At 39.6% G+C, this 24,448-nt stretch overlaps 1 protein-coding gene across 3 annotated transcripts in view; it reads right to left on the reverse strand.

Annotated features, from left to right (window-relative positions):
* Positions 1 to 24,448, reverse strand: part of Tbc1d19 (TBC1 domain family member 19) — a 116,933-nt gene that overhangs the window by 56,953 nt on the left and 35,532 nt on the right. For 2 of the 3 annotated variants that reach the window (XM_041671522.1, XM_041671521.1), the window contains 7 exons: positions 23,237 to 23,300; positions 21,381 to 21,427; positions 21,108 to 21,218; positions 17,309 to 17,381; positions 15,300 to 15,338; positions 14,075 to 14,187; positions 4,423 to 4,497 (listed from right to left, as the gene is read on the reverse strand). In XM_041671522.1, the coding sequence (XP_041527456.1) occupies positions 4,423 to 4,497; positions 14,075 to 14,187; positions 15,300 to 15,338; positions 17,309 to 17,381; positions 21,108 to 21,218; positions 21,381 to 21,427; positions 23,237 to 23,300 (522 nt within the window). The remainder of the gene's footprint in view (positions 1 to 4,422; positions 4,498 to 14,074; positions 14,188 to 15,299; positions 15,339 to 17,308; positions 17,382 to 21,107; positions 21,219 to 21,380; positions 21,428 to 23,236; positions 23,301 to 24,448) is intronic. The other variant, XM_041671523.1, reaches the window with a different exon arrangement.

Here is a 24,448-nt window from a genome sequence, read left to right on the forward strand (position 1 = left end):
TTCTATTACATATTTACTCAGCAAAATATGTACTACATTATTTGATTTCTAATTTCTTAAAGTTTCATTAAAACTCCTTAAGATTTATTTCAGTTAATCTCCTCCTAGATGTCTTAAAGCTAGAAAAGAAAAACCAAGAGGGTCACACACTCAGCTACAATTGTAACACTCTCCCTCAGACTAAACTCCATCCTCACCACTCACAGCTAACACACTTAGCCATTCTCTCAAAACATCCCCTATGTGTTTGTCATTGGTCACTTGGAAAATCACCACCTGCTCTTGGGAGGCTAACTGTGACTTTCTGCCCCATGAACTCATTCTTCAGGGATGGTTCATGTCATCTACTGGATAGAATGTTGGTCCTTTCTTTACATACTTCTGTGTGCATTTCCTGTTCTGAGACTACTTAAAAGAATTCTACTCTCCCAAAGAGACTTTTGGCTCTCTCATCTCCAGTGCCTTGTTTTATATACACTTAGCTCCATCACAGGGTCTGACACCTAAGCCATCAAAACATGTGCTTGATGGCTCAATGATGATTAACAGAAACTAATGGCCCAATTGCAGTTCTCTGTGATGTGATGCAATGTATCATTACATAAGTGACCTATCCAGTAGCAACCAACAATAGCTCAAAGAAAAAGCAAAACATCAGCACCCCCCTCAGATTGTCTCTGAACAGGTTTTATGGTGACTTGAGATGTTGATTGTGTACTTCAGGGTGAAAAGCACAAACATTCCACCAGATCTGAGTAAGAGTTTAATTCACTTACATTACTTCTAGCTGCATAACTTTGGCTACACTGCTCCAAATCCAGGCCACTGTGCTTTGATAAATGACCCCCAAAAGCCTGTGTTACCCAGTGAGAGAAGTACAGTTACTGAGAGGTGACTCGAGGAGATATGGACCCTGGTAACTTTCTGTCCCTTTTTTTTTTTTTTTGGACCTTAGCTGCCATGAGGCAAATAGCTTTGCTCTACCTTGACTCTTCCTGAGGTACTGACTTCCCAGACCAAAAAGCACTAGGACTCCATAGTATGAAGTATACAGTAAAGTAAGCCTTTCCTCCTTCAACAATAGTATCTCATATACTGTCACTGTAACAACAGAAAGCTGAGTCTCCATGTCTGTTAATGGGTAGATTACTATGTTATGGGATATTTGTACATTACTATGTTATGGGATATTTGTACACTGTGTGAAGTTGTGTTTGTGTGACTGGTGTAATAAAAAGTTGACTGGCCAATAGCTAGGCAGGAAAATATAGGTGGTATTTCTGGGCAGAGAGAGAACTCTGGGGAGAAGAAAGGTGGCGTCATCAGCTAGATGCAGAGGAAGCATGATGAGAAGTGTGAAGATGAGAAAACGAGCCTCATGGAAAAATGTAGACTAAAAGATATGGGCTAATTTAAGTTATAAGAACTAGTTAGGAGCAAACCTAAGCTATAGCCAAGCTTTTATAATTAATAATAAGTCTCCAGGTCATTTTTTTGCAAGCAGGCAGTCCAAATAAAGAAGTGCTGCATTACTACTTATGTCAAAAGGTATGGGAAGTGCTAAGAACAGCATCAGATTCTGAGACAGTGCTCAGCAAACTCTAAGAGTTGATGAAAGATCCCTTCAGGTATATACTTAGGTAGATAACACTGCACCTTGAAGGTCCTCTACACCCAAAAGATGCAGATACTATTGAACTCACTATATAATCAATTCAACAAGTACTCATTGGTTGATCACTGTTGATAGAGGTTTCTGTCCCACCCAGTCCCACAGCCATTTAGTCCTAAAGAAACACACAGAGACTTACATTAATTATAAACTGGTTGGCCTATTAGCTCAGGCTTCTTATTAACTCTTAATCTTACATTAACCCATAATTCTTGTCTGTGTTAGCCATGTAGCTTGGTACCTTTTATCACTGAGGCATTCTCTCTTGCTTCCTCTGTGTCTGGATGGCAACTGTAGACTGAGCCTTTCCTCTTCCCAGAATTCTCCTGTTCTGGTTACCCTGCCTATACTTCCTGCACAGCTACTGGCCAATCAGTGTTTTATTAAACCAACACAAGTGACAAATCTTTACAGGACACAAGACTATTTTCCCACAACACCCCCATTTGTTTTTTCCAAAACAATCTAATCTTTGTTTAGCTTTTTTTTACTGACCATTATCCATAACAACTTGTAACCAACACTCTAAACAAAGACTTGACAAACTTCTATAATCCATTTTTTTTGGGGGGGGGGGAATGTGGGCATAGTTTTCTAGGCTACTTCCTGCTTATGGGGGAATAAAGAAAATTTAGGATTATGGTCAAGTCCAGACTGGAATATTCTATGAGGCTTGATCATCTCAGCCAGAAGTCTTGAGATTGTTCTAGATGTAGAACTCAGAGGAAATTCCAACAGAGGTCCTCTGAAATGTTAGATCATCTGGGCCATCTGTTCCTACTGGACATTTTTTCAGGGGATCTTCCTTGATCAAACCTGATTTTTCTTCTTAACCCAGAATAAATCCATAGCCTCTCATTTCCTTTATCAGTGGGGCATTCTCATCTTGCTTCCTCTGTGTCTAGGTGATGACTGTAGAATGAGCCTTTCCTCTTCCCAGAATTCTCCTGCTCTGGTCACCCCACCCATACTTCCTGCCTGGCTTCTGGCCAATCAGCATTTTATTAAACCAATACAAGTGACAAATCTTTACAGACTATGAGACAGCAGATAAGGATGATCAGAATGAAGGACACCAAAATCAAAACACAAAGAAAATAAAGACAATGTTTATCTTCAAGAAGTCTACTCTATCAGTCAGAGAGATGGTTCAGTGGTTAAGAGAACTGGTTGCTCTTCCAGAGGTCTTAAGTTCAATTCCAAGTACCCACATGGAGGCTTACAACTGTCTATAACTTAGCCCTATGGCTAACTGTTGCCCTCTTCTGGTGTGCAAATGTACATGCAAACAAAACATCCATATACATAAAAAAATCTACTATATCAATGAAGAGAATAAATATGTAATAAAAATATGGAAAAATCACAATGATGGATTAAAATGATCCATGACTATACAGCTGAAACAGTCTAGAACAATCAGCTAAGCAGCTGAACCAAACAGAACTCAAGGGATGGATGGAATAAGTCATGAATAGCTCTGGAAAAAACCTGAAACTACAGAGCACAGGGAAAGAAATGGATCACTCATCAGAGGTTCCATGGGGAAGGTAAAGCAGTTCCTTCTCAGCAAAGGTGAGACTGACTCTGAGCCAATGGTCTCAGGGGTAACAATGATGTCTTACAGAGAGAGGCTTGTGGAATGCCAAAGCATATCCTCACCCAAGAGATTCTTACTGATTGTCGTTAATTCTTTTTAGAGATTAATTAAGCCTTTTCCTTGGGAATGTGATAAAAAAGAATGAGAAACATTGGTCTAACTGGCAGGCTAGAGTAAACAATAGAACTAGAGGTTACAGCTACAAGGTAGTTGTTGGGGAGGTGAGGAGAAGCCAGTATAGATAAAAGAATCCAAGAGTTCAATTCAGGGAAGAGATTTATTATCCTTTCCCACACATTTCTTGAACCATAATCATTCCAGGGGAAATGTTTATATTTACAGTATAATTCCTGGCACCAACTACTCAATGTATCCCAACTACATTTTTTAGTAGGTACTTATTAAGTTGAGATATACTTGACCACATATTTACAAGATTAAAGAAGTGTTTATTACATAACCACTTAAAGTACAGAACCACTCTTGCAGAAGATTCAAGTTTTCTCACTTCAGACAGCTCACAACCACCTGTAACTCTGGGGCATCTGTTTCATGTGCACACTCCCATATGAAGACACATACACATAATTTAAAATAGCTTTATTACAAAGAAAAATATACAAAAAGTCCTAAATAATTATGAGATAAATAGGATTAAAATATTATAGTCTTGTTTTAATTTTAGTTGTTTTTCCACTTTCTTTGTGTGGAAGACTTGAATTTAAAATGGCCAAATTTTTTTCTCTTCACAAAAACATGAAAGGTCTAGGAAAAGGACATAAGAACAATTCCCTCGGAAAGCAGACAACACTGCCTGCAGACCTCAAGCTTGGGAAACCAGCCTCAACTTCACAGGTGCAATGATCACATCTGTTATTTCCTCCCTCCCTTGCCTTCTTTCCTTCTTTTCTTTCATTTCCTTTTTTTTTCTGACAAGGTCTCATGAAGCCCAGGTTAGTTTCAAACTCACTAAAAATCCAAGCATGACCCTGAACTCCTGGATTTAGGGTACAGGCATCCTGGACATGTACTATCACACAGTCACTCAAACTGATTTCCAAGTTTAATATGTACTTTTGTCCTGCAGGGAAAAAGCTTTTCACTGTAAATGCCACTGATGAAATGGAAAACCATGAATACTTTGACTTACTTTATAAATTAGACTGTCCACCAAAAGGTCATGCTGTATCACATTGGTCTTAAGTTGCTCATAATACAGGATGTCCTGTATTTAAAAGTAAAATATATAAAAATTTAATGTTTATAATGTCATCCTCAAACCTTAATAAACAATAGTCAATAATAAAATTATGGCATTAAGAGGTAGAGACTCTGTTTTATCCATTATCCATCTATTCATTACTATGTAATGATAGTTAAGTAACAGTAGATGTTTAATAATATGCCTATTTTCATCACAGATACTTACTGAGTATTCAATCAATATTTGATAAACTTATTAACTATAATAATGACTATAACATTTATGAACTAGGTACATCTTATGATTACTTTAACAAAGTTAAATAGAACACTGAGAACTATCTCCACCCATATTTGAGGAGCTTAGGTCCAGAGAGCGCACTAACTCACTGTCCAAAGCCATAGACTGGTCATTGTCAGGGTTCAAGGCTTTACAGCTGGGCACAACTACTGTTTGCTTTTCCCCTTCACAGCTTGTGAAGCATCTAGATGTGAATACTAGGAGAGCTGTGTTGGGGGAGGCTGCTTTTTTGTTCCTGGCTGCCCAGACCATAAAATAATCACATAGAAACTATATTATTTGCAATACTGTTTGGCCAATAGCTTAAGCATACTGCTAGCTAGCTTTTACATCTAGTGTTAACCCATTTCCATTATTTTGTATTTTACCATGACATTGGTAGCCTACTGGCAAAGTTCCAGCTGGCAGCTTGCATCTTTCCCCTCGTGCAGCTACATGGCATCTCACTGACTCCATCTTCTTCTTACCAGCATTCAGTTTAGTCTCCCCACCACCTCTCCCACCTTGTTCTATTCTGCCCTATCACAGGCCAAAACAGCTTCTTTATTGATTAACCAATAAAAGCAACACATATACAGAAGGACTTCCCACACCAGAGCTGGTCCTTGGTAGAAGGCTTCTAGGTCAGCCCTGGTTCAATTCCTTTAAGACTTGCACACCACAGCTTCAAAGTCACTTCCCTATCAATGGAGACTCAGGCTGTCTCTAAGTAGCTTGTCCCTGTGCACAAGCTGCAGTAAATCCCCCTCCTGCACTATGCTGCTCTGTCTTTGGATAAACAGGCAAAGTGGAGCTCTAGGGTGAAAACTATACACACCTTCTGTCAACATACGGACTGCCCGACTACTCTTCAAGAACAATACCTCCATTTAGAGTGGCTCCCAGGAGCCCATGGTGATGTCCCAGTTAGTCCCTTGGGCAGCTGAGGACAGGCAACCTGAAATGACCCTATCCTATAGCAATACTGACGAATATCTTGCATACCACCATAGAACCTTCATCTGGTGATGGATGGAGATAGAGACAGAGACCCACACTGGAGCACTGGACTGAGCTTCCAAGGTCCCAATGAGGAGCGGAAGGAGGGAGAAGATGAGCAAGGAAGTCGGGACCACGAGGGGTGCACCCACCCACTGAGACAAGGGGGCTGATCTATTGGGAGCTTACCAAGGCCAGCTGGACTGTGACTGAAAAAGCATGGGATAAAACTGGACTCTCTGAACATGGCAAACAATGAGGGCTGATGAGAAGCCAAGGACAATGGCACGGGGTTTTGACCCTACTTCATGTTCTGGCTTTGTGGGAGCCTAGCCAGTTTGGTTGTTCACCTTCCTAGACATGGACGGAGGGGGGCGGACCTTGGACTTTCCACAGGGCAGGGAACCCTGACTGCTCTATGGACTGGAGAGGGAGGGGGAGAGGAGTTTGGGGGAGGGAGAGAAGGGTGGGAGGAGGGGGAGGGAAATGGGAGGCTGGGAGGAGGCGGATACTTTTTTTCCTTTTCTCAATAAAAAAAACCACCTATGAGTGAGTAAAAAAAAAAAAAGAACAATACCAATTCAAAGTCCCCCAGAAAAATGAGGTAACATTTAATCTACACCTCTACCTCTATAAACTCTGCATTAATGAGAAATGATATTGCATTGGTGTGTTCATTTGCACTTTTTTCAATCAACAACCTGAAGATCCTCCCCTCTGCTTCCTGGCCTTAGATTTCCATAGCAGGGATTCGCCCTTCACAGGATCATCTGTCTGTCCATTCGGTGGTCTTTCTCTCTAATGTGTCAGTCTCTTCATTAAGAAGGAGAATCAACCTTCTGTCATTGTGTTGTAAGCACTTTCCTTCAAAATAACATGTTTTTTTGAATTTTTTGGTAAACACTGACAATTCCTTAGATGTTCTTTATGGTTTTGGGTTTCCTTGCATTAGGAAAGGCTTTCACACCACATGTTCATACAAATCATTTTTGAAAGTTGCTAATTTTTCACTCAAATATCTGTATATTTCCTGGAACTTATTATTGTGCCTTGTATCAAAAGGTCACAGCTAATTATCAGCACCAGCATTTTCCACTAAAGTAAAAGTTACAGAGCAAGGGCTACTCACTAATTCGCTACTCCGCTTTCTTTAATAATGATTTGGTTATTCCTAGACACTTAACCTCCATAAAAACCGTAAGGTGACTCATCTGGTTAAAAATAAAAGAGATTTTACCAATTTTTTTTTTAAGGAAAAAGTGCTATTTTATGATGTTAAGGCATCCCATCCAAGAATACAATGGAGATCTCTATCGTTTAAGACAAATCTATAATCTTTTGTGGGCTCCAGAGAAAGCAAGCAGCACTTTGTTGTGAGGGAAAATGGATATATAGCATAAGCTCAGAGTGGGGCCTGGCAGGTTTCCTGGGGGTCAGATTTTACTGCTGTCTTGTGTGTGCACTGTTTTCCTCGTGTGCACTGTTTTCCTCGTGTGCACTGTTTTCCTCGTGTGCGCTCCAAGGCTCTCCACATTAAACTTTTTCATGTTCCTGCTATAATAAACCAGGTGTGTCTCACTTCTGTATTTCAAGTTGATAATATGGATAAAAGCTACTGATTTTTAAATATTTTTATAGAATATCCTACTAAAACATTTTAATTATAGTATTTTCTTTTTTGTTTTCTAGGTACTTAACCATGGTCTTAATACATGTGACTATTATATACACCCAGAATATGACTGTGTGTCTTCTTCCTCCAATCATAAACCAGTTCATATCCCTATCTTACAACATTGGTTAGATCCTTAGAAATGGTGCTCCATAAATAGTGGTACTATTGCAGCCTCGTGCTGATTCCAGCAAGAAGAATGTGAGAACCACTGTTCAGCTTGTACTCAGATTGCTTGTAGGAAAAAGTCTTAAGTTTGAGTTACTTTCAAGATTTGATTTGAAATGGCTGTTGGGTTTAATCTGGCCCATATGGCACCTACTGTGACTTTCCTCTGTTAGCATGCAGATTATGTGATGGGAGGCCCTGCAGCTGTGCCACCCGGTACTCAGTGCCCTGCCAGTGTGAATTCAGTTGACCCAAGCTGGACAGGACAGGCTGTCTTTTCCCTTCCCTGACCATCTACAGTGTATGTGTAGCCTGAGGGGGACAGTTCTGCAAATTATTAGTGAGATATTGTATTAAGCTACATTTTATCCTAGCACTTTTATATCTCTCATATAAAGCAGAGATAAACACAGTTCTGGTAACATCTGAGAAAATAGTGCTTTAGAAAAGGCTCAGTGAGTTTACACTATTAATTTTTATTTTGTTCTTTAAAACTTTTTGCTCATATGTATGCTGACATATAAACAAATGAAATCAAATAAATTATGGGAATTATTTCTATGGGTAATATACACTGAAAAGATTTACCTGTATTTATAACTTCTGAATTATAAATGCTCAGAGAATTTTACTTTAATTGCTATGCCCAACAATACTTAGTTGCAAATGTACTTGTGAAGGGGGAGAGTCTTCTGTTTTGTGTTGATTTTATTGGTTAAATAAAGGAACTGCCCTTGGCCCTTTAATAGGACAGAAAATTAGGTAGGCAGAGTAGACTGAACAGAATTTTGGGAAAAAGAAAGCCGAGTCAGGCAGTCGCCATGATTCTCCCACCCAACACAGATGCAGGTTAAGAATCTCCCTGGTAAGCCACCAGCTCGTGATGCTACACAGATTACTAGAAATAGGCTAATCAAGATGTGAGAATTAGCCAATAAGAGGCTGGAACTAATGGGCCAGACAGTGTTTAAAAGAATACAGTTTCCGTGTAATTATTTTGGGTAAAGCTAGCCGTGCAGGAGCCAGATGGCGGGAAGTAGCCCACTGCTCATTATTACTACAGACTTGTAATGCTTTTTTGTAATGCTTTTTATTATCAACTAATTACATGCTTTTCTTGGCTATTGCTAGAAAAGTAATAAATATCTTAATAAGAGTAATCATTAAAATACTAATTTTAGGATCAGATATTTTTATAAAGAAATACATCAAATGTGTTTAATAAAATTTTAATCACAAAGCAAAATTTTACTGGGCCCAATTATTCAAAATAGGCAACAATCTCATAAATATAATTACAGAGTAATCCCGTGAACTAATAGAGCTGGCTAAAGTTCAGACAAAGTAATAAAATATTATGCAACAAATAGAAAATGCTGGGTGGCCAAGTGAAAGCAAGGTCATGCTGGTTCAGAAACTCATCTGTCCATAAAATTTCAAAATTACAGGCAAAATATAGCAAAAATGCTTCAGAAAACAAGTTCACATTCTTTCAGTATTTAGTCAAAATATACTGGCTTCTTCTAATAAGCAAATTAAGAAGTATCTGTAGCCTTCATAAAATGAGAGCAGTGGCACCTTCAAATTGACTTCAGTACCAACGAGCACACAAAATAAGTCATAGCAATCTATTAATACTGGTATGCACCAAAGCTTCTGTGTACACAAGAAATAATTACACAGATAAATGTTTTTGTACTTTGCTTTTAATTATATTTTACATGTCATCTTACTCAGCTAAACACATGTTTAATTAACCTTTACTATATTTTATTTAAAGTGGTTTGGACATTTAATATTCTCTCTCTTGGATATAGAGCTATGGGAAGAATCTAGACAGATAAGTTATCATACGTCACAAAACTGTAAGTTAAGAATTTTTTTAAAAATCATGCTTCTGAGTGTTTTCCTTGCACTTAGCTGTGTACAACCTGTGTACCACGGGGGCCAAACAAGGTATTGGACCACTTGGGACTGGGGTCACGGGTGGTTTTGTGAGCCACTGTGTGGGCTCTGGGAATCAAACTTGGATCCTCTGGGAGAGCAGCCAATGCTTTTGGCTGCTGAGCCATCTCTCCAAACCCAAAACTATTTTGTAAATCATGTGATTTAGGCACAAGTTCAGAGAAATTTCTCGGAAGATGAGGTAAGCTACCCAATTCTAGAATTACCATTGTGCATTGTGCATTATTTTCATGTAGACCATCATAAACATTATAATCCATCATTTATTCAAAATTAAGTATTCAGTAGTAAATTAAAGGTAGGTGCTATTTTCCACACTAATATAGTTCCTCAAGATTAAAAACATCTACTGAACCAGTTTTAAGGCTGTCAGCTGCCTCGGAGCAATAGGAGAGGTAGAGCTCTCCCATGATCTCTGAGAAGCCCTAATCTCCCATGAAAATAGAAAAAAAATAGAAAAAGGTAAATTAAAATGAAGATCTAGATTATTCCAAGGACAAAATAGGCAACTGTATTAAGTAAGTGCAGCAGCAATAAGAATTAAAGTATGTGCCCTGCTCCTTGGTGACCTGGGTAGGGCATTTGCTGCTGTGCAGTGGGGACATAGACTGGACTACAGCAGACTGAGTAATTTATTAAAGAAAGCAATGCATCCTATTAGTTAATGTAAGTCATTAATAAAATTCAGTATAGCACAGACTTTTAACATGCAGCTTTGAAAGGAAAGAGGAACAGGGAAGCAGCTAGAAAAGACACAGAATCTATAACTTATTTTTAGAAAAAGAGGATGTGAACTGGGAGCTCTAGGCTCAAACCTGCAGGGCTATGCCGAGGGATGGCTGCTCTGAGACACAACTCCTTCGACAATGGTGTTTGCTTATCTCACTTGGACAACATTCTCTACGAAAGATTTGATGGCCAAAATAATAGCCATACTAATTCTCCATGAATATGTCTACCCATAGACGTCTCAAAGATTAAGTTGGGGTTCAGAATGATGGCTCAGCACATAGGAGCACTGACTACTCTTCCAGAGCACTCTGGTTCAATCACCAGCTGTAAACTCTGGTGCCAGGGGATCCAGTGCTTTCTTTTGCCGTTGGAGGGCACTACATGCACGTGGTGCACAGACATACGTTCAGGCAAAACACCAATTCACACACAATTTTTTAAAAATAATAAAAAGTTTTAAACTAAATTAGGATCCAGTAATTTAGCATATATTTCCTGATCATCTTTTATGTGCTAGGTAGGATTTTTTCTTTGGCCACAGCACTCAGAGCAGACGGTCCTAAGGAAATATTTGTTGATCAGATAACTAGTGAGAAAGTTCTAATGTCAGTGCGGGTTTAGGCAGGCTTTCTGGAGAAAGGGACAGAACAGACTTGGAGTACATCAGTAATAAGGGGAGATCTTGTTTATTTGTTTGTTTGTTTGGCACATGGGACATATGCAAAGATAGGAGAGAAACAAGGTGTGTTAAGGAATCTTAAAGAAAAGTTTTAAAATGTTTTAAGCAAAGGGGCAGTGGTGGCGCACACCTTTAATCCCCAAACTAGGGAGCCAGAGGCAGGCGGATCTCTGAGTTTGTGTCCAATCTTGTCTACAGACTGAGTTCCAGGGCAGCCAGTGCTACAGACACCCTGTCTGAAAAAAACAAAGTCTGTGTGGGCAGATGTTAATATTAGAGAAAGGGTGTTTGAAAGCATTTGTAGGGAACAAGGGTGCATGCTGGAAGTCAGACTGAATCCAGGCACAAGAAGATAATACTGTAAAATGGAATGGCAGAAATATGTACAGAGAGAAATACATGAATTTCAAACAAATGGAGGAACTGAGTCAAGATGGAATTAGAGATGAATACGGTATGAGATTCATGTAGACAGAAAAGAATGGGATGAACCTTGCATCCAGGGCACTGTGATGGACAGTGGTACAAAATAAACAACGACTTCATGATTGCTCAGAAGATATTCATGTGCATCAGTCCACTGGGCACCCATCTGAACCTCAAGAAAGAGACCTGACAAGACTATCACTCTGAGGTAACTGTAACTGGAGCCACAAGAATTAAGGAGGGTTACTAAATGTATAAATGAGAAGAGACAGAACACTAAAAACTTAAAACCCACATGGAGAGGGGAGTTCAGAGACGGAGAACCCTCCCTAGCAAGTATGAAATACTGGGTTTGGTACCCAACACCCGCAACATATACATCACTAAAGAAAGCCTCACATAAGTATCCGTTGTTTCATCGGTGAACAAAATATTGAACAGTTTTTGTTTTTAGTTAGCAAACTGATATCAAGCATATTTAAAAATATAAATAACATTTGCTAAATACATTTTTGGCTCACACAGAGAGGTGTAGAAAATGAGCGTATAAAAGCAACCCTTTGAAACATATCACCTATTTTCTTAAAAAGAAAAGTCGAAGTTAAATACTTTCCTATTGAACATACCATATTAACCAGCAGGAATGCAAAGTATTGTGTTCAAAGTTTTTTGCAGTAAAAAGAAAAAAATAAATATCTCAATAAAATTTTATCTTAGAATAGCTTTCATTTCCTGGAAACATTCAAAGACAGAACAATGACCTCAGCAAACGTTTAAACAATAGATTTGGAGGAGCAAATTTGAATGTCTGCTTATGTGTCCAAAGTTTCAACTATGACTGCAACTAGATACGTAGTTTAAATGACAGACAATTCATTCAGCAAAAAGGATTTCCCCTTCCTTCCCCACCCCGCCCTCAAGGCTTCACCTGTAAGAGTGACTTCGAAACTTCTGTACTCACTGTTTTTCTGAAAATACTAATTTCTAATTATAAATATTAGATAGATTTTGCATTTAAGTTTACATTTTTAAATGGCTACAATTTCAAAATTTAAATGTAAAAATCATGTTGGAATACTGCCCAAAACAATCATTGTCTGTCATTATTAAGGTGATATTTTTTGAAAAATTCTAAATTTGGTGTGAAAGGTAGCAATTCCTTTGCACACAGAAGAGAATTTGTCTAACTCCATAGCAGTGAGGGCAGTGTGTTACTTGGAAACTTAAATCCAAAGAATTATGTTTTCTAGAAGATCAAACAAACAGGAAAAAAATATGCTTTGTAAACAATTATCTCCAAATTGTTTCCAAAAGATAGCAATATCTCTCATGCTAAAAATTTGTTCTACTGTAAATCACAAGCTTCATTCTTTCAAATAGAAGATGACATTAGTGCTGTTCAGAGGGAGACTTAAGACACACATCATACACATATAAACAGATACACTACACATAACTTGCAAAGGTTAGAAATGTAGTTTTTATAACAGACAGTAATGTTTTAGTTTGTTATCTGAATTATAAATCACAACTGATTTGTAACATAATTATAGATAATACTAATTTTTATGACTACTGCCATTAGTGGCAGACATTTGTGTCCATTATTATATAATATTCTATATAATATAATATAATGTTACTTTTTGTATATTTGTCACAATTCTGTGATATAAATACTATTACCTATATTTATGTACCGTTATCTGAGGCTTGAAGAAATGTAAGCAATTTGCTCAGTGATATGTGTTCAGTAAGTTGAGGCAACTCTGAGTTTAAACCGGGTTTATTTAATCATAGAACCTGTTACACTGCTAGTGTGCCAACGATTAAAAATCTCTAAATGGGTGAATTTACAACTACATACAGTCACTGCATCTAGATAACTCCATATGCACACACAGTGAGAATATTGCAGGAGAAGCCACTGTCTTACACAGGTTTTCATTACTAAATTTATGACCCAGGCTGGGGATAAAATTCAGTTGGTAGAGTGCTTGCTTTGCATACCTGAAGCTCTAGGCTCCATCCCCAACATCAGAAAACAAAAAAACACATGGTCTGTCTGTTAGAGGTTTGGGCACTTCCTTTAGTATTCATTGCATTTCCTGAAAAAATGATCATCTATTTGGATAATATTCCCACATCATGTCAAAGTTTAGAACTACAGGGATAGCACATACTTCAAAGGAAATCATAAATCCAAGTGGGGCTGTGCATGCCTACAATCCCACCACTTTCAGACGTAGAGACAAGAGCATCAGGAGTTCAGGGCCAGCCTCAGCTACCTAAATGAGTTTTAAAGTAACATGGATACATGAATGCCTACCTCAAAAAAAAAAAAAAATCAAAATCCACAAAAAATTCACTTACTCATTGGCAGTAGCTCTTCTTCGTTACTTGCTATCATAACATCCCAATCTGTCACATTTTTGCTGATCTGAGTTCTTAAGATTTTACTTCTAGCTCTACCACAAATACACATGATCACACTACTTAAAGGTGTTTGCTGAGCACACTGATTAAATTCAGTGTTACATCCTTCCTTACCTTAACACAACAATGAGGGTGGAATGAAAAGCAGGGTGAATAGCAAACTAGTTACTGGCTTGGAAAAACTGGTAGTTCTCAAACAAACTCCAACAACTCAAATCTGGTCCCTCCTGTTTGCTTCTTACCTCAGGCTGACTGGAAATATTCAAAATGAGCGCCCAGAGCTCAGCTCTCAGTGCCGTGGGACTCCCTTGTCGGATGTACTGCTGGGCAGCGGCGCTATCCTGCTGCACCAGAACTGTCAAATGAACAGGATACCCCTGTTAGGATTCCCACTGCCAGGAGCATCTCAGGATGGCTATGACCTCAGCCTCGGGAAGGGACACAACTGCATCTATCTTTTTCTCCCGTCACTCTCTGCGTTCTGGGGTGGCCCCGCTACAGCCGGAAGGAGTCTAGATCTCCCTAGCTCCTCCTCGGCCTGCCCAGAGCCTCAGTGCTTTCCCACAGCTCCATACATCTACAAGGACTCCTGAGCCTAGTGTCTGGCTTCTGTGACCAAGCAGAGCCTCATCCTCAGAACCCATGATTTCCATAAACATGCTACCAAGTCACGGAGCTTCTGGTATGTGAAAGCGGCACTGAGACATACTATGGACCCAATCTTTATCCAACAGCATCATTTTTTTTTTTTGTTTCCTCTTAAAGGGAAGAGGAAATTTTCTACTAAATGAAAAAGACATGATGAAAAGAAACAAAAAGGGCATAATTTTTAAAAGGACATTCTTTATCTGAATGTTTAATGAAAGAGGCCAAGCCTACAAAAATGGTCTTTGAAATTAAGATGACTTTGAAAAACTGAAGTACATGACAATAACTGTCACTGATGGTTCGGTCTGACACACAGCCTTCTTTGTACCTCAAAGACAGTAAAGGATTGATAGAAACAAGAAAAAGAGTGCCCAAAAGATGAGCAATTGTTCCCCAGGATATGGAGACCCGCTACGCTTATTAAGCCTTATCATTGTGAGCTGTCAGTGGGATTTAAGAGCTCCATCCTCTCCTGATGTAGGAGCGTGCCCTCATTAGCGCTAATGAGAGGTGTGTGGATGCATTAAACAGGAAGCTGCCTGCTTGATTGTGAGATGAAATTCTGCTCTTGAGTGCTCACTCTCATGCATTTCCTGTTCAGGAACCAGCTGTGTGCTTAATTTACACTGACTAAGGCAGCTAATACGCTGCCTTCGCTTCTAAATCAAGATTCCTGTTAGATTACCTGCTCGGGTAAATATTATGACTCTCCCGTGTTTCACTTTACAGAGAATAAATTTCAGCCGAGGCTCTGTCACGGGGACAGTCACCTAGAGCGGTCTCATTTTTATACAACTTAATGAACCTGATTGAACTTACCTTTTTGCCCAATACGTACATGCTCATTTTCAAAAAGTTCTAAAAATATTAAAAGAAATAAGATTATTATACACACACACATGATCAACTACATTTAGAGTAAGAAGTATTTTTCCCCAGTGCTGATACTTTAGTTATTTTTAAAGTTGGATAACTATCATAGAACACATAAGAACTTGTTTGTTTATGGCTGAATCTTGCTGCTCAGGCTGGTCGTAATCTCATTAAGTAGACTGGGGTGGTCTCCAGCTCACAACCCTGCGGCCTCAGCCTTCTGAGTTAAAGGCACCACTACCACACACTACCACTCTGCTCTGAAAACTGGAATGTGCAACCTAAATGAAGAAAGCCTTCACCTAGGCAGCTAAAAGAGAGTTCACACTCTGAACTGGGGAACAAAAATGGACATAGTAAGTTTTCTTTTGATAAATGGAATATATTCTTATACAAAAATATTTCTATACATTTAGAAAAATTCAAAGAAAGATTGTTTTTAACATCATTCCAGTGGCTGGAGAGATGGCTCAGAGCTGTTGCTGCTCACCGGAGAGGACCTGAGACCTGCTCACAGAACCCGTGTTGGCTGCTCCCAACCACCTGCAGACTCCAGCTCCAAGGGAGTTAGCACCTGCCTCTGGTTCTGTGGGCACCCTCACACACACAGTCACACAATTATACAGACACATACATACAGAAGTGTGTGCACCCACACACTACATAAATAATGCAAAATAGTTGATAAAGAAAAATTCTTTGAATTAAAAACTTTAACAACCTTGTTAGCACTTCATGTATCAAGTTCAATTCCACTCCCGCTGCGCATCAAGGTCTAACACAGCCTGTCTCTTGTATGTAGAAGCCCTGCCTCGTGAATGCTGGTTAAGAACTTCCACTGGAACAGCTCCTTTTTAAAAAGTGTCAATCATAGTGCAAACAGACTCATTAACTATGACATATTAAATTCTGTTCACAGAAAAATGAAAGAATACCATCAAGGGAGTTTTGACAAGGTAAGTCTCTAAAGTATTTGTAGTGTATGTGTGTGTGGCGGAGGGCTTATATCCAGAATTTATAAAGACAGTCTTACAGAGAAAGGCACTTGCCAGACACAAAAGGCCAAGAGTTTGAGAAGCTTCTTTATCAACAATCAATTAACGAGGAAACATAAAAAAGCTGCTTGACCACATTAGTCATCAAAAAAAAATTAGAACCAATATAAAAAATGGAGCCACTGCAGTGGTAAAAACAAACAAACAAAAAAACCAACTGTTTTTTGTTTTTTTTTCAAAGCAGGGTTTCTCTGTAGCTTTGGAACCTGTCCTGGAACTAACTCTTGTAGACCAGGTAGGCCTCAAATTTATAGAGATCCACCTGCCTCTGCCTCCCGAGTGCTGGGATTAAGGGCATGCGCCACCACCGCCCGGCTAAGACTGGAAATTTTAAATGAAGAAAAGTATGGACCAAATGAACATCTCTTACAAAGTTGATGAGAGTGTAAGCTGGCATGGTGACTTTGAAAAACTAGCAGTGTCTACTGACATGCGTGTGCACATGATTCACTCTCAGGGGTATGCCCTGAGATGTACAACATCAAATGGCCTGCAAACCAGATGGTGGGAATAATTCAAATGGCCATCAACATCAGACAAGCTAGACAGTAGACAGCAGTATTTACATCTGGTGGACCATAATACAAAATTTGAGAAATAATAATTTTTCTCCATAACACTATGTATTTTATAGATAATAGTAAGCTGAAGAAACCAGATACAAGTGGGTGCAGCTAATAATTTCAAACATGTCACCCTATGGTGACAGGATCGCTGTTACTCTGGGGATGGCAGAGACCTGTGCCTGGGGGGGCGGGTCCTAAGCTATTGTAATATGCTGTTTCTCGATTGGGTTGCACGGTGTGTCCACTTTGTAAACCACTGCTCTGCATACGGACGACTTGCGTACTTGGAGGCTATCACTTGCCACTAATTAAATGTCACATGGGAAATACTAACCAGGAGGCACTTGTGTAGAATCATCTATACCCAGTTGTCCTGTGGTTAAGCCAAGTTCTACAAAGCATTCTTTCTGAAAAATAACATGAAGAATTAGCACACATCTCAGACTCTGGTGTGTGAGAAAAGGTTAACAAGTAAAAAAACTCCCATGTAAAATGAATCTCTGTTTCACTCAAATACTAAACTCTAAAAGAACAGTAACAGACTCTAGGCAGTGGGAGCAGAATGAGCCCAGCTGAGCACTGCACAGGTGGTGCTGCATCATTTTCATGGGAAATGAACATGACTACAAGAGTCATAGCATTTAGGGAAACAGTAGACACAATGAAAAAAGAAACTTAAACATACAGTATTTTTTCCAGTTCAGGGGCTTTGGTAATATTTTCTTTATCACTTTTTCCTTTCTAAATATTTTTACTTTGAACGCTTAGTAATATGAATACTGGTACTGTCTTCTTCAAATATTTTTCCTTCATTTTTCCTCATTAGGTAACACACAAATCAGCATAGTAAGAGACGATACTGATCCTTCTGGGTGAAGGCATAGTGATGCTCCAACCTTTCCTAAAGAAGGCAAGCAAGCATATGCACACAGCCCCCCAAGCACGCACGCACAAGTGTGCACACAGAGCCACTCACTCACTCATCACACTTAGCAATTCTATTTAACATTGTCCAAAATTACCAACATAAACTTCTGAGCTTTCTATGATTTGGCATCTTACTCTGATGATAAGAAGCCAAACCACAAATATCCAAAACAAGTTCATTTTTGAGCAAAACAACTATTAAGTGCTCAGCTAAAATAAGAATGAATTAGAATTATTCATAATAGCTTCTTTCACTTATCTAGCAATGTCCTAGGACAATAATCACATCTGTATTTTGTAAGGATAGAAAACCCCATGTTAATCATATTATTTTATTCTACAAGTAATTAAATATTTCTATTAATAGTTGCTTCAGTGCTTTATAACTATTCTGACTGGTAAGCCATACTTCAGTCTCCTTTAAAATTGAGCTAATTTTAATTTTTCCAGATTTTATCTGATAGTTTCATGATTCTTCCATTCAACCACTGTCTTCCATGTACTCTGACTTTTCCTTCACTGAATCATTACTGTTAATGATTGTGCATCTCAGTTTAAAAATAGCATTTATCTGGATACTAAAGCACAAACCTATGGCAATAAACACTTGAGTACTGGGTTCTGTAGTCACGATGAAGCGTTTACTTAGGACATGTGAGATCTGGGTGTCCACTTTCCATGTCATCGCTCTGGACTATTTTTCACTCAACATTAGCAAATAATCAGATTCCCATCAAAACTGACCATAGGGAATGTGCTTCCTTAGAAACCTTCCTTACTGTTCCAGGCTGGCAAAAGGAATTCTCAAAACATTATCTTTTCTCAGCCTTTATCTAGACTAGACTAGACTAGAGCTTGTCCTTTTCCTGTCTGTCCATCCCTCTACTAGCCTGTAGCACTTTGAGGATGAGAACTGTCTCTTAGTACTGAGCTCCCCAGTACTTATCAGAGCACCTGGCCCAGCAAATACTGAGCACCAGTGTCTAGTCCCATCTGGCTGCTCCAATAAATTAGTCACCAGCTCTCTTTAGAGATAGTAGATCTCCATTTCTAGAAATTTCCTTGTAATGTGGAAGAGTACATAATCCAGGAATTCGGAGTCAGAATCACCCTGACCCAGTCAAAGGATGGCAGGGACTCGTCCTAATGACTACACATGAGGAGTAACCATACCCTGAATGCTACCACACGGACCTGGCAGGCAAGACGCGCCCCACTGGTGCAATAGAGTGTGACTGCTAGGCTGTAACGAACCACTCTCTGATGGAACTTGAGGGCCTGTTCCACAGAGGGACTGTCATGCCTGATGCTACAACCCTTGTCAGAATCCATGACTGGGAGATCAGAGGCCACAGGGTAGAACCTGCAATTGTTATTTTCCCAACAAATACTATTCTAACCATAGAAAAGGAGAATTTCTAGAAATGTCAATGAAGAGAAAAAACGAGAAGGGAAAGGACTCTCCCGACACCCGAAACATACCAACCCAAGACTGGAGCCGGAGCTCGAGACTACCGGACACCAGGGCTGGAGCACTGGCATGCTTGCTGTTCTCTGCTTGTGTCACTGTATAAATCCAAACTACGGGGCCAAGCCAGGGCCTGTTCTATAACACCCACTAGTGGTCCTCCTGTAAATTCAGTCTCATTCTCTGTCCCTGTGCCCCTCTTTCTCGTCTCTGAACTCATTGCCTCATGCTCTCAAACTGCAGCAGTTTAAATATCTGGGAACTTTAATCATCACTCCAGTCTGGGAAAAAAGCAAGAAAAACGTGATTGGAAGCAATGCAGCAAAGACGTCCCCAGAGTGTGGTGGGCCACTCTCTTAGACAACTCCTTAGCCAGGCAATTGTGCTGTATATAAGGGTTCTCCAAACCTTCACCAGCTTTTCTGGTGCCCTAGAGTAGGTGGAGGGCCGAAAAGCATAGCAGCAGGGATAAGAGTAGCAGTCTCACTATTCCAGAAACTTCACTTGATCCCTGTGTGAATGGCGTCTCTCTTCCTTCTGCACATCAGAGGTTTGACTCTGGAGTGGGCAGGAGCTCTGCGAGACAGTCCTTCACAGAGCCTCCACTCTCAACCCTATGGGTTGCCTTGGCAAGTACCCATGGTATCTCTGACCCTTGAGCCTTCCCAAGATTCTACAAAGAGAACCATTTGCTTCTTTTGTCAGTCAATATCTACTGAAGAAAGAAAAGGCATGCCACAGATGTCAAGAGGAAAAAACAGGAGTGGTAAACGCAGAAAGCAACCATGGCTTCTAGGAGCATGAACTAAACATAAGTAAGAATTAGAAAAGTGTCCTCCAGTGCTCAAGGCCATGATCAAGACCAGGGTGGAAAAAAAAAAAACTGCCAAGAAGAGCAGGCCGGAGCTGGGCCGTGGACAACATTATTATACATGGGACCAGAAGGGACACAATTTTCTCCTGCTGACACCTTTCAAGTGTCCCTCCAAAATCATCTTTCTAGTGACAAATAACAGGAGGCCTGCCGGCAAACGGAGAATAGTCCAGATCTAGCTGGATGCAGCAGATCGCAGAATGGAAGACATGGAGTCCACTGACGCGGACAGAGTGGTGCGCACGCACCTCTCACCCACACTTCCCGTCTGGTCTGACTTCTCCGGCTTTAGGTTACTTATCACGACCTCTGCATCTTTAAAGTTCAGAGTGTCACCACAGACATGCCGACAGCGCTGCGTCCTTAATTGTTTTGGAATGAGTGGCAGAAGGAGTGATGACAACATAGCTCTGCCATCAGGAAATCTCAAAATTAATTTTAAAAACTAATACCTCCCCAAAAAGATGGGTTTCTGAGCAAATTCAGTTTCTCTTAGTGTCTCACCATGTTCTGGGTTCCAGGAAAGTTGATTAAATTAAATAGCATGTGCTTTCTTAAATATCCTTCGATAAACCTTATATTTGTTCCAATTTACAGTTACACATCAGACACCTGAGACCCAGCAAACTCCCTCATAAAAATTTGCTCTTTATTGAAGTAATGGGCAAAGCATTTATAGGTCAATGTAAGCTTGCTTTGGCTTACAGCAAACTTGCTCTTTCTATGTGCATGTTTCCAGCTAAAAGCTATCAAATTAGTAATTGGCTAATATGTCCATGACTTCTTACAACAGATATATGCGCATCAAAATATTTTTCTAGTGGTTATTAGAACATTAATTTATTCTTCAATGTCAATACTTACCAATTCAGGGATGTCTTTTACTTTCAGAGGAACTTGGATTAAACCCAAATGAGTCCTAAAACTAAGAGAATCACCATTTTCATAATTTGGGTTGCGGAGATTAATTAATACCTTTAAAAGTAAACAACAAGCCTGGTTAGTATTTTGTATAGGTTTGCCCTTGCCAAACATGGTAATTCTTGTTGTAAAGCCATAGGGTAAAAAGCCACTTTGGGTCATGCACAGCCTTCAACTACACCCATCATATTTGCATATCTGTCCCCCAGAGCATACCTCAAGAAAGTCCTTAGGAGCATAAACAGGCCGAAAAAGGCTTAAATCTGGGATGAGTTAGAGTAAAACAAAATTTCAGTTAATACATGAGATGAACAATAAATATTAATGTCACTTTACTGTGTTTCTATAGAGGTGAAGCACATATGTATTAAGTATTGATTATTTGTTGTACAATGTGTGAAACACTGGGAACACAGAAATAAAAACACAGTCCTTGACAACTTAAACAACATATTATAGAAAATCTTAAGAGTTTCATATAAAGATTCTGTATGAGAATTTTCAAAGTATTTAGAATACTAATAATGCATTCGCAGTGAATCCATCCGCTTGTGTCTAACTTCCCTGATTTCAGGTGCAACACTTCCTATCATAGGAAATGTTTGTCTGGCTCACAGACTAGCTTGAGCAGAGGGGGCCACAAGACGTGGGCAGTCATGTATACATCTGTCCACGTAATTATAGGCATCTACAACACACAGTTGTTATTCATTATATAGTTCTAAATCTGGTTATATATTAAATTTAAAGTGAGACAAAATACAATTTAAAACCATTTTAATTCTTGACATTTACTTTTCATTGGTCAATTTCCTTAGCATCTCACCAAATTAACCTTACAGAATTTCTACTTTCACTAAATGACAAGTCTCAGGAAGCTATTGAATGAATTTTATTTGCCTGTTGTTTTTAATTTCAGCATTTATTAATTGCACAAACTGATGGACTTCGTTATGACGTTCCATGCATGGGAACAGCATATTCTCATTACTTCAATCCCCTGTCACTATCCCTGTCCCCACTGTCCCAATCTCTCTAGCTCCAAGCCCTCCTTCTGCTTTCATGTATGATCTCTATTGTCTTTTCTCTTTAATTATTATTGTTACATGCATACATACATATAAATCTATAAACACAACCAAGCAAGTCCATTTAGTGTTGCTGATAAGCGTGTTAGGGCAGAATACTTGATATTAGATAACTGCTCGGGGCACCCCTAGGGAAGGCCAGTTTTCCCTGTCTCTTAGCAGATCTTAACATCTTAGCATCCCTAGGGAAGGCCAGTTTTCCCTGTCTCTTAGCAGATCTTAACATCTTAGCATCCCTACGGAAGGCCAGTTTTCCCTGTCTCTTAGCAGATCTTAACATCTTAGCATCCCTACGGAAGGCCAGTTTTCCCTGTCTCTTAGCAGATCTTAACATCTTAGCATCCCTACGGAAGGCCAGTTTTCCCTGTCTCTTAGCAGATCTTAACATCTTAGCATCCCTAGGGAAGGCCAGTTTTCCCTGTCCCTTAGCAGATCTTAACATCTTAGCATCCCTAGGGAAGGCCAGTTTTCCCTGTCTCTTAGCAGATCATAACCGTCTACAGTCCTTTCTTTAGGAGTGGGGTCTTCATGAGATTTTCCCCATCCATGTTGGCATAGCAACTAGTGTTGTCCTTGTTCAGGTCTTATTTAGGCCACCCTGCCGTGTTCTTGTTATTTCATGGGTACAGCTTCCCTAGCCTACATAGAAGATATAATCTCACAGCAGATCTCCTGGCCCTCTGTCTTTTACAATCTTTCCCCCAGTTGATAAATCTACTAACAAAACTGCTACACCTAAGGGAACATCATAGAAGAGGAGATAAAAAGATTATATATGTTTTTAATAAAAATGTTTTAAAATGATATTTGAAAAAAACAAAAAGTGATTTAATGTTGGCTAAACAACAGAAAACACAGCCTAAAGTTGAGAATTCTTAAGCTGCAAACTAGAAACCAACAAATCAGACAGCGGGGAATTAGTGGAGCTGGAAGCAGTACTTATTTCAGTCAAAAGACAAATCCTGTAGGCAGTCCTTCACATACCTGGCTCGTCAGTCCCCATTTCATTCCATTTATTCAGGAGTTCTTTCTGTTCTCCAACTGGTCTCTAAAAATTTTTTAATTAGTTTCAAAATCAGTAACTTATTCAAAAGTTTTAAAAAGGTACCACAGCATATGAGAAACAAATTAAACATGGAAAACTTCTTTGGAATTACACTTAAATTAACTTTTAAAATTATTAAAACATATCTAGTCTCAATGGCTTAGTTAGGACTTGGTGCCAATGAGTCCAAGAAGAGAAGGTAAATGATCAGACCAGCCAGTAAACCTCACAAATAACTAACTGCCTGCTCCTCCACCACATCACATCCTATGGTTCTCAGCACATCAGCAAGCTCAGAAATGCATGGCAAGAAGACTGGCTGAGGAAATAAGACAGATTCAGTAGCATGGTCTTCTGATGTGCAAGACAGTATGGTATCCCACTATGTGCAAGACAGTATGTGTATCCACACAGATTTTCATCTAAGTTTTTTTCTATATACTACCCTGGTGAGTTCTCCTCTCTCATCAAAAGTCTATGCTCCCCATCTACTCAATAGTGGAGGATAACTGGCAGGCAGAGAAGGAGCTGAAGGGAAACTCATTCTCTCCTACTTGTCAGCATCCACAGCATCTAGAACAGACTCCCTGTGACTTTTCTCTTATTTCCTACCTCTCCCACCATTAAGTAAAGACTAGATCTAAATATAACCCCATGTCTGCAGAGATACAACAAATTATCTTCTACTAACACTGGACAATCTTATCCTATTGCCAGTGACAGGATTGCAGTCATCAAGGCCTCCAAGGAATAGTGCTCCTGTGTTCACCACCTCAGAATGTACAAAGACTAGATATCATTAAAATCTTGAAGGTACACTCACTCCTTACAGCTGTGGTGGTTTGAATGAGATGGCCCCAAAGTCTCGGGCATTGGAATACTTGGCCTTCCCACTGGTGGCGCTATTTATGGAGGTTAAGGGGTATGACCTTACGGAACAAAGTATGTCACCGAGGGTGCACACTTTGTGGGCCAAAGGTTTACACCATTCCCAATTCGCTCTCTGATTCCTGCTTGCGTTCTCAGCTGCTGCTCCCATCACAACGCCTACCTGCGGCCATGCTTCTCACTGTGATAGTGATGGACTCTACCCTTCTGGGCCAGTAAGCTCCAAATAAACCCTTCTTCCTATAACTTGCCTTGATCACACT

The sequence above is a fragment of the Microtus oregoni genome, unplaced genomic scaffold, assembly GCF_018167655.1.
Source record: "Microtus oregoni isolate MIOR12 unplaced genomic scaffold, Mior012 000021F_ref0000039, whole genome shotgun sequence".
Classification (NCBI taxonomy): Eukaryota; Metazoa; Chordata; class Mammalia; order Rodentia; family Cricetidae; genus Microtus; species Microtus oregoni.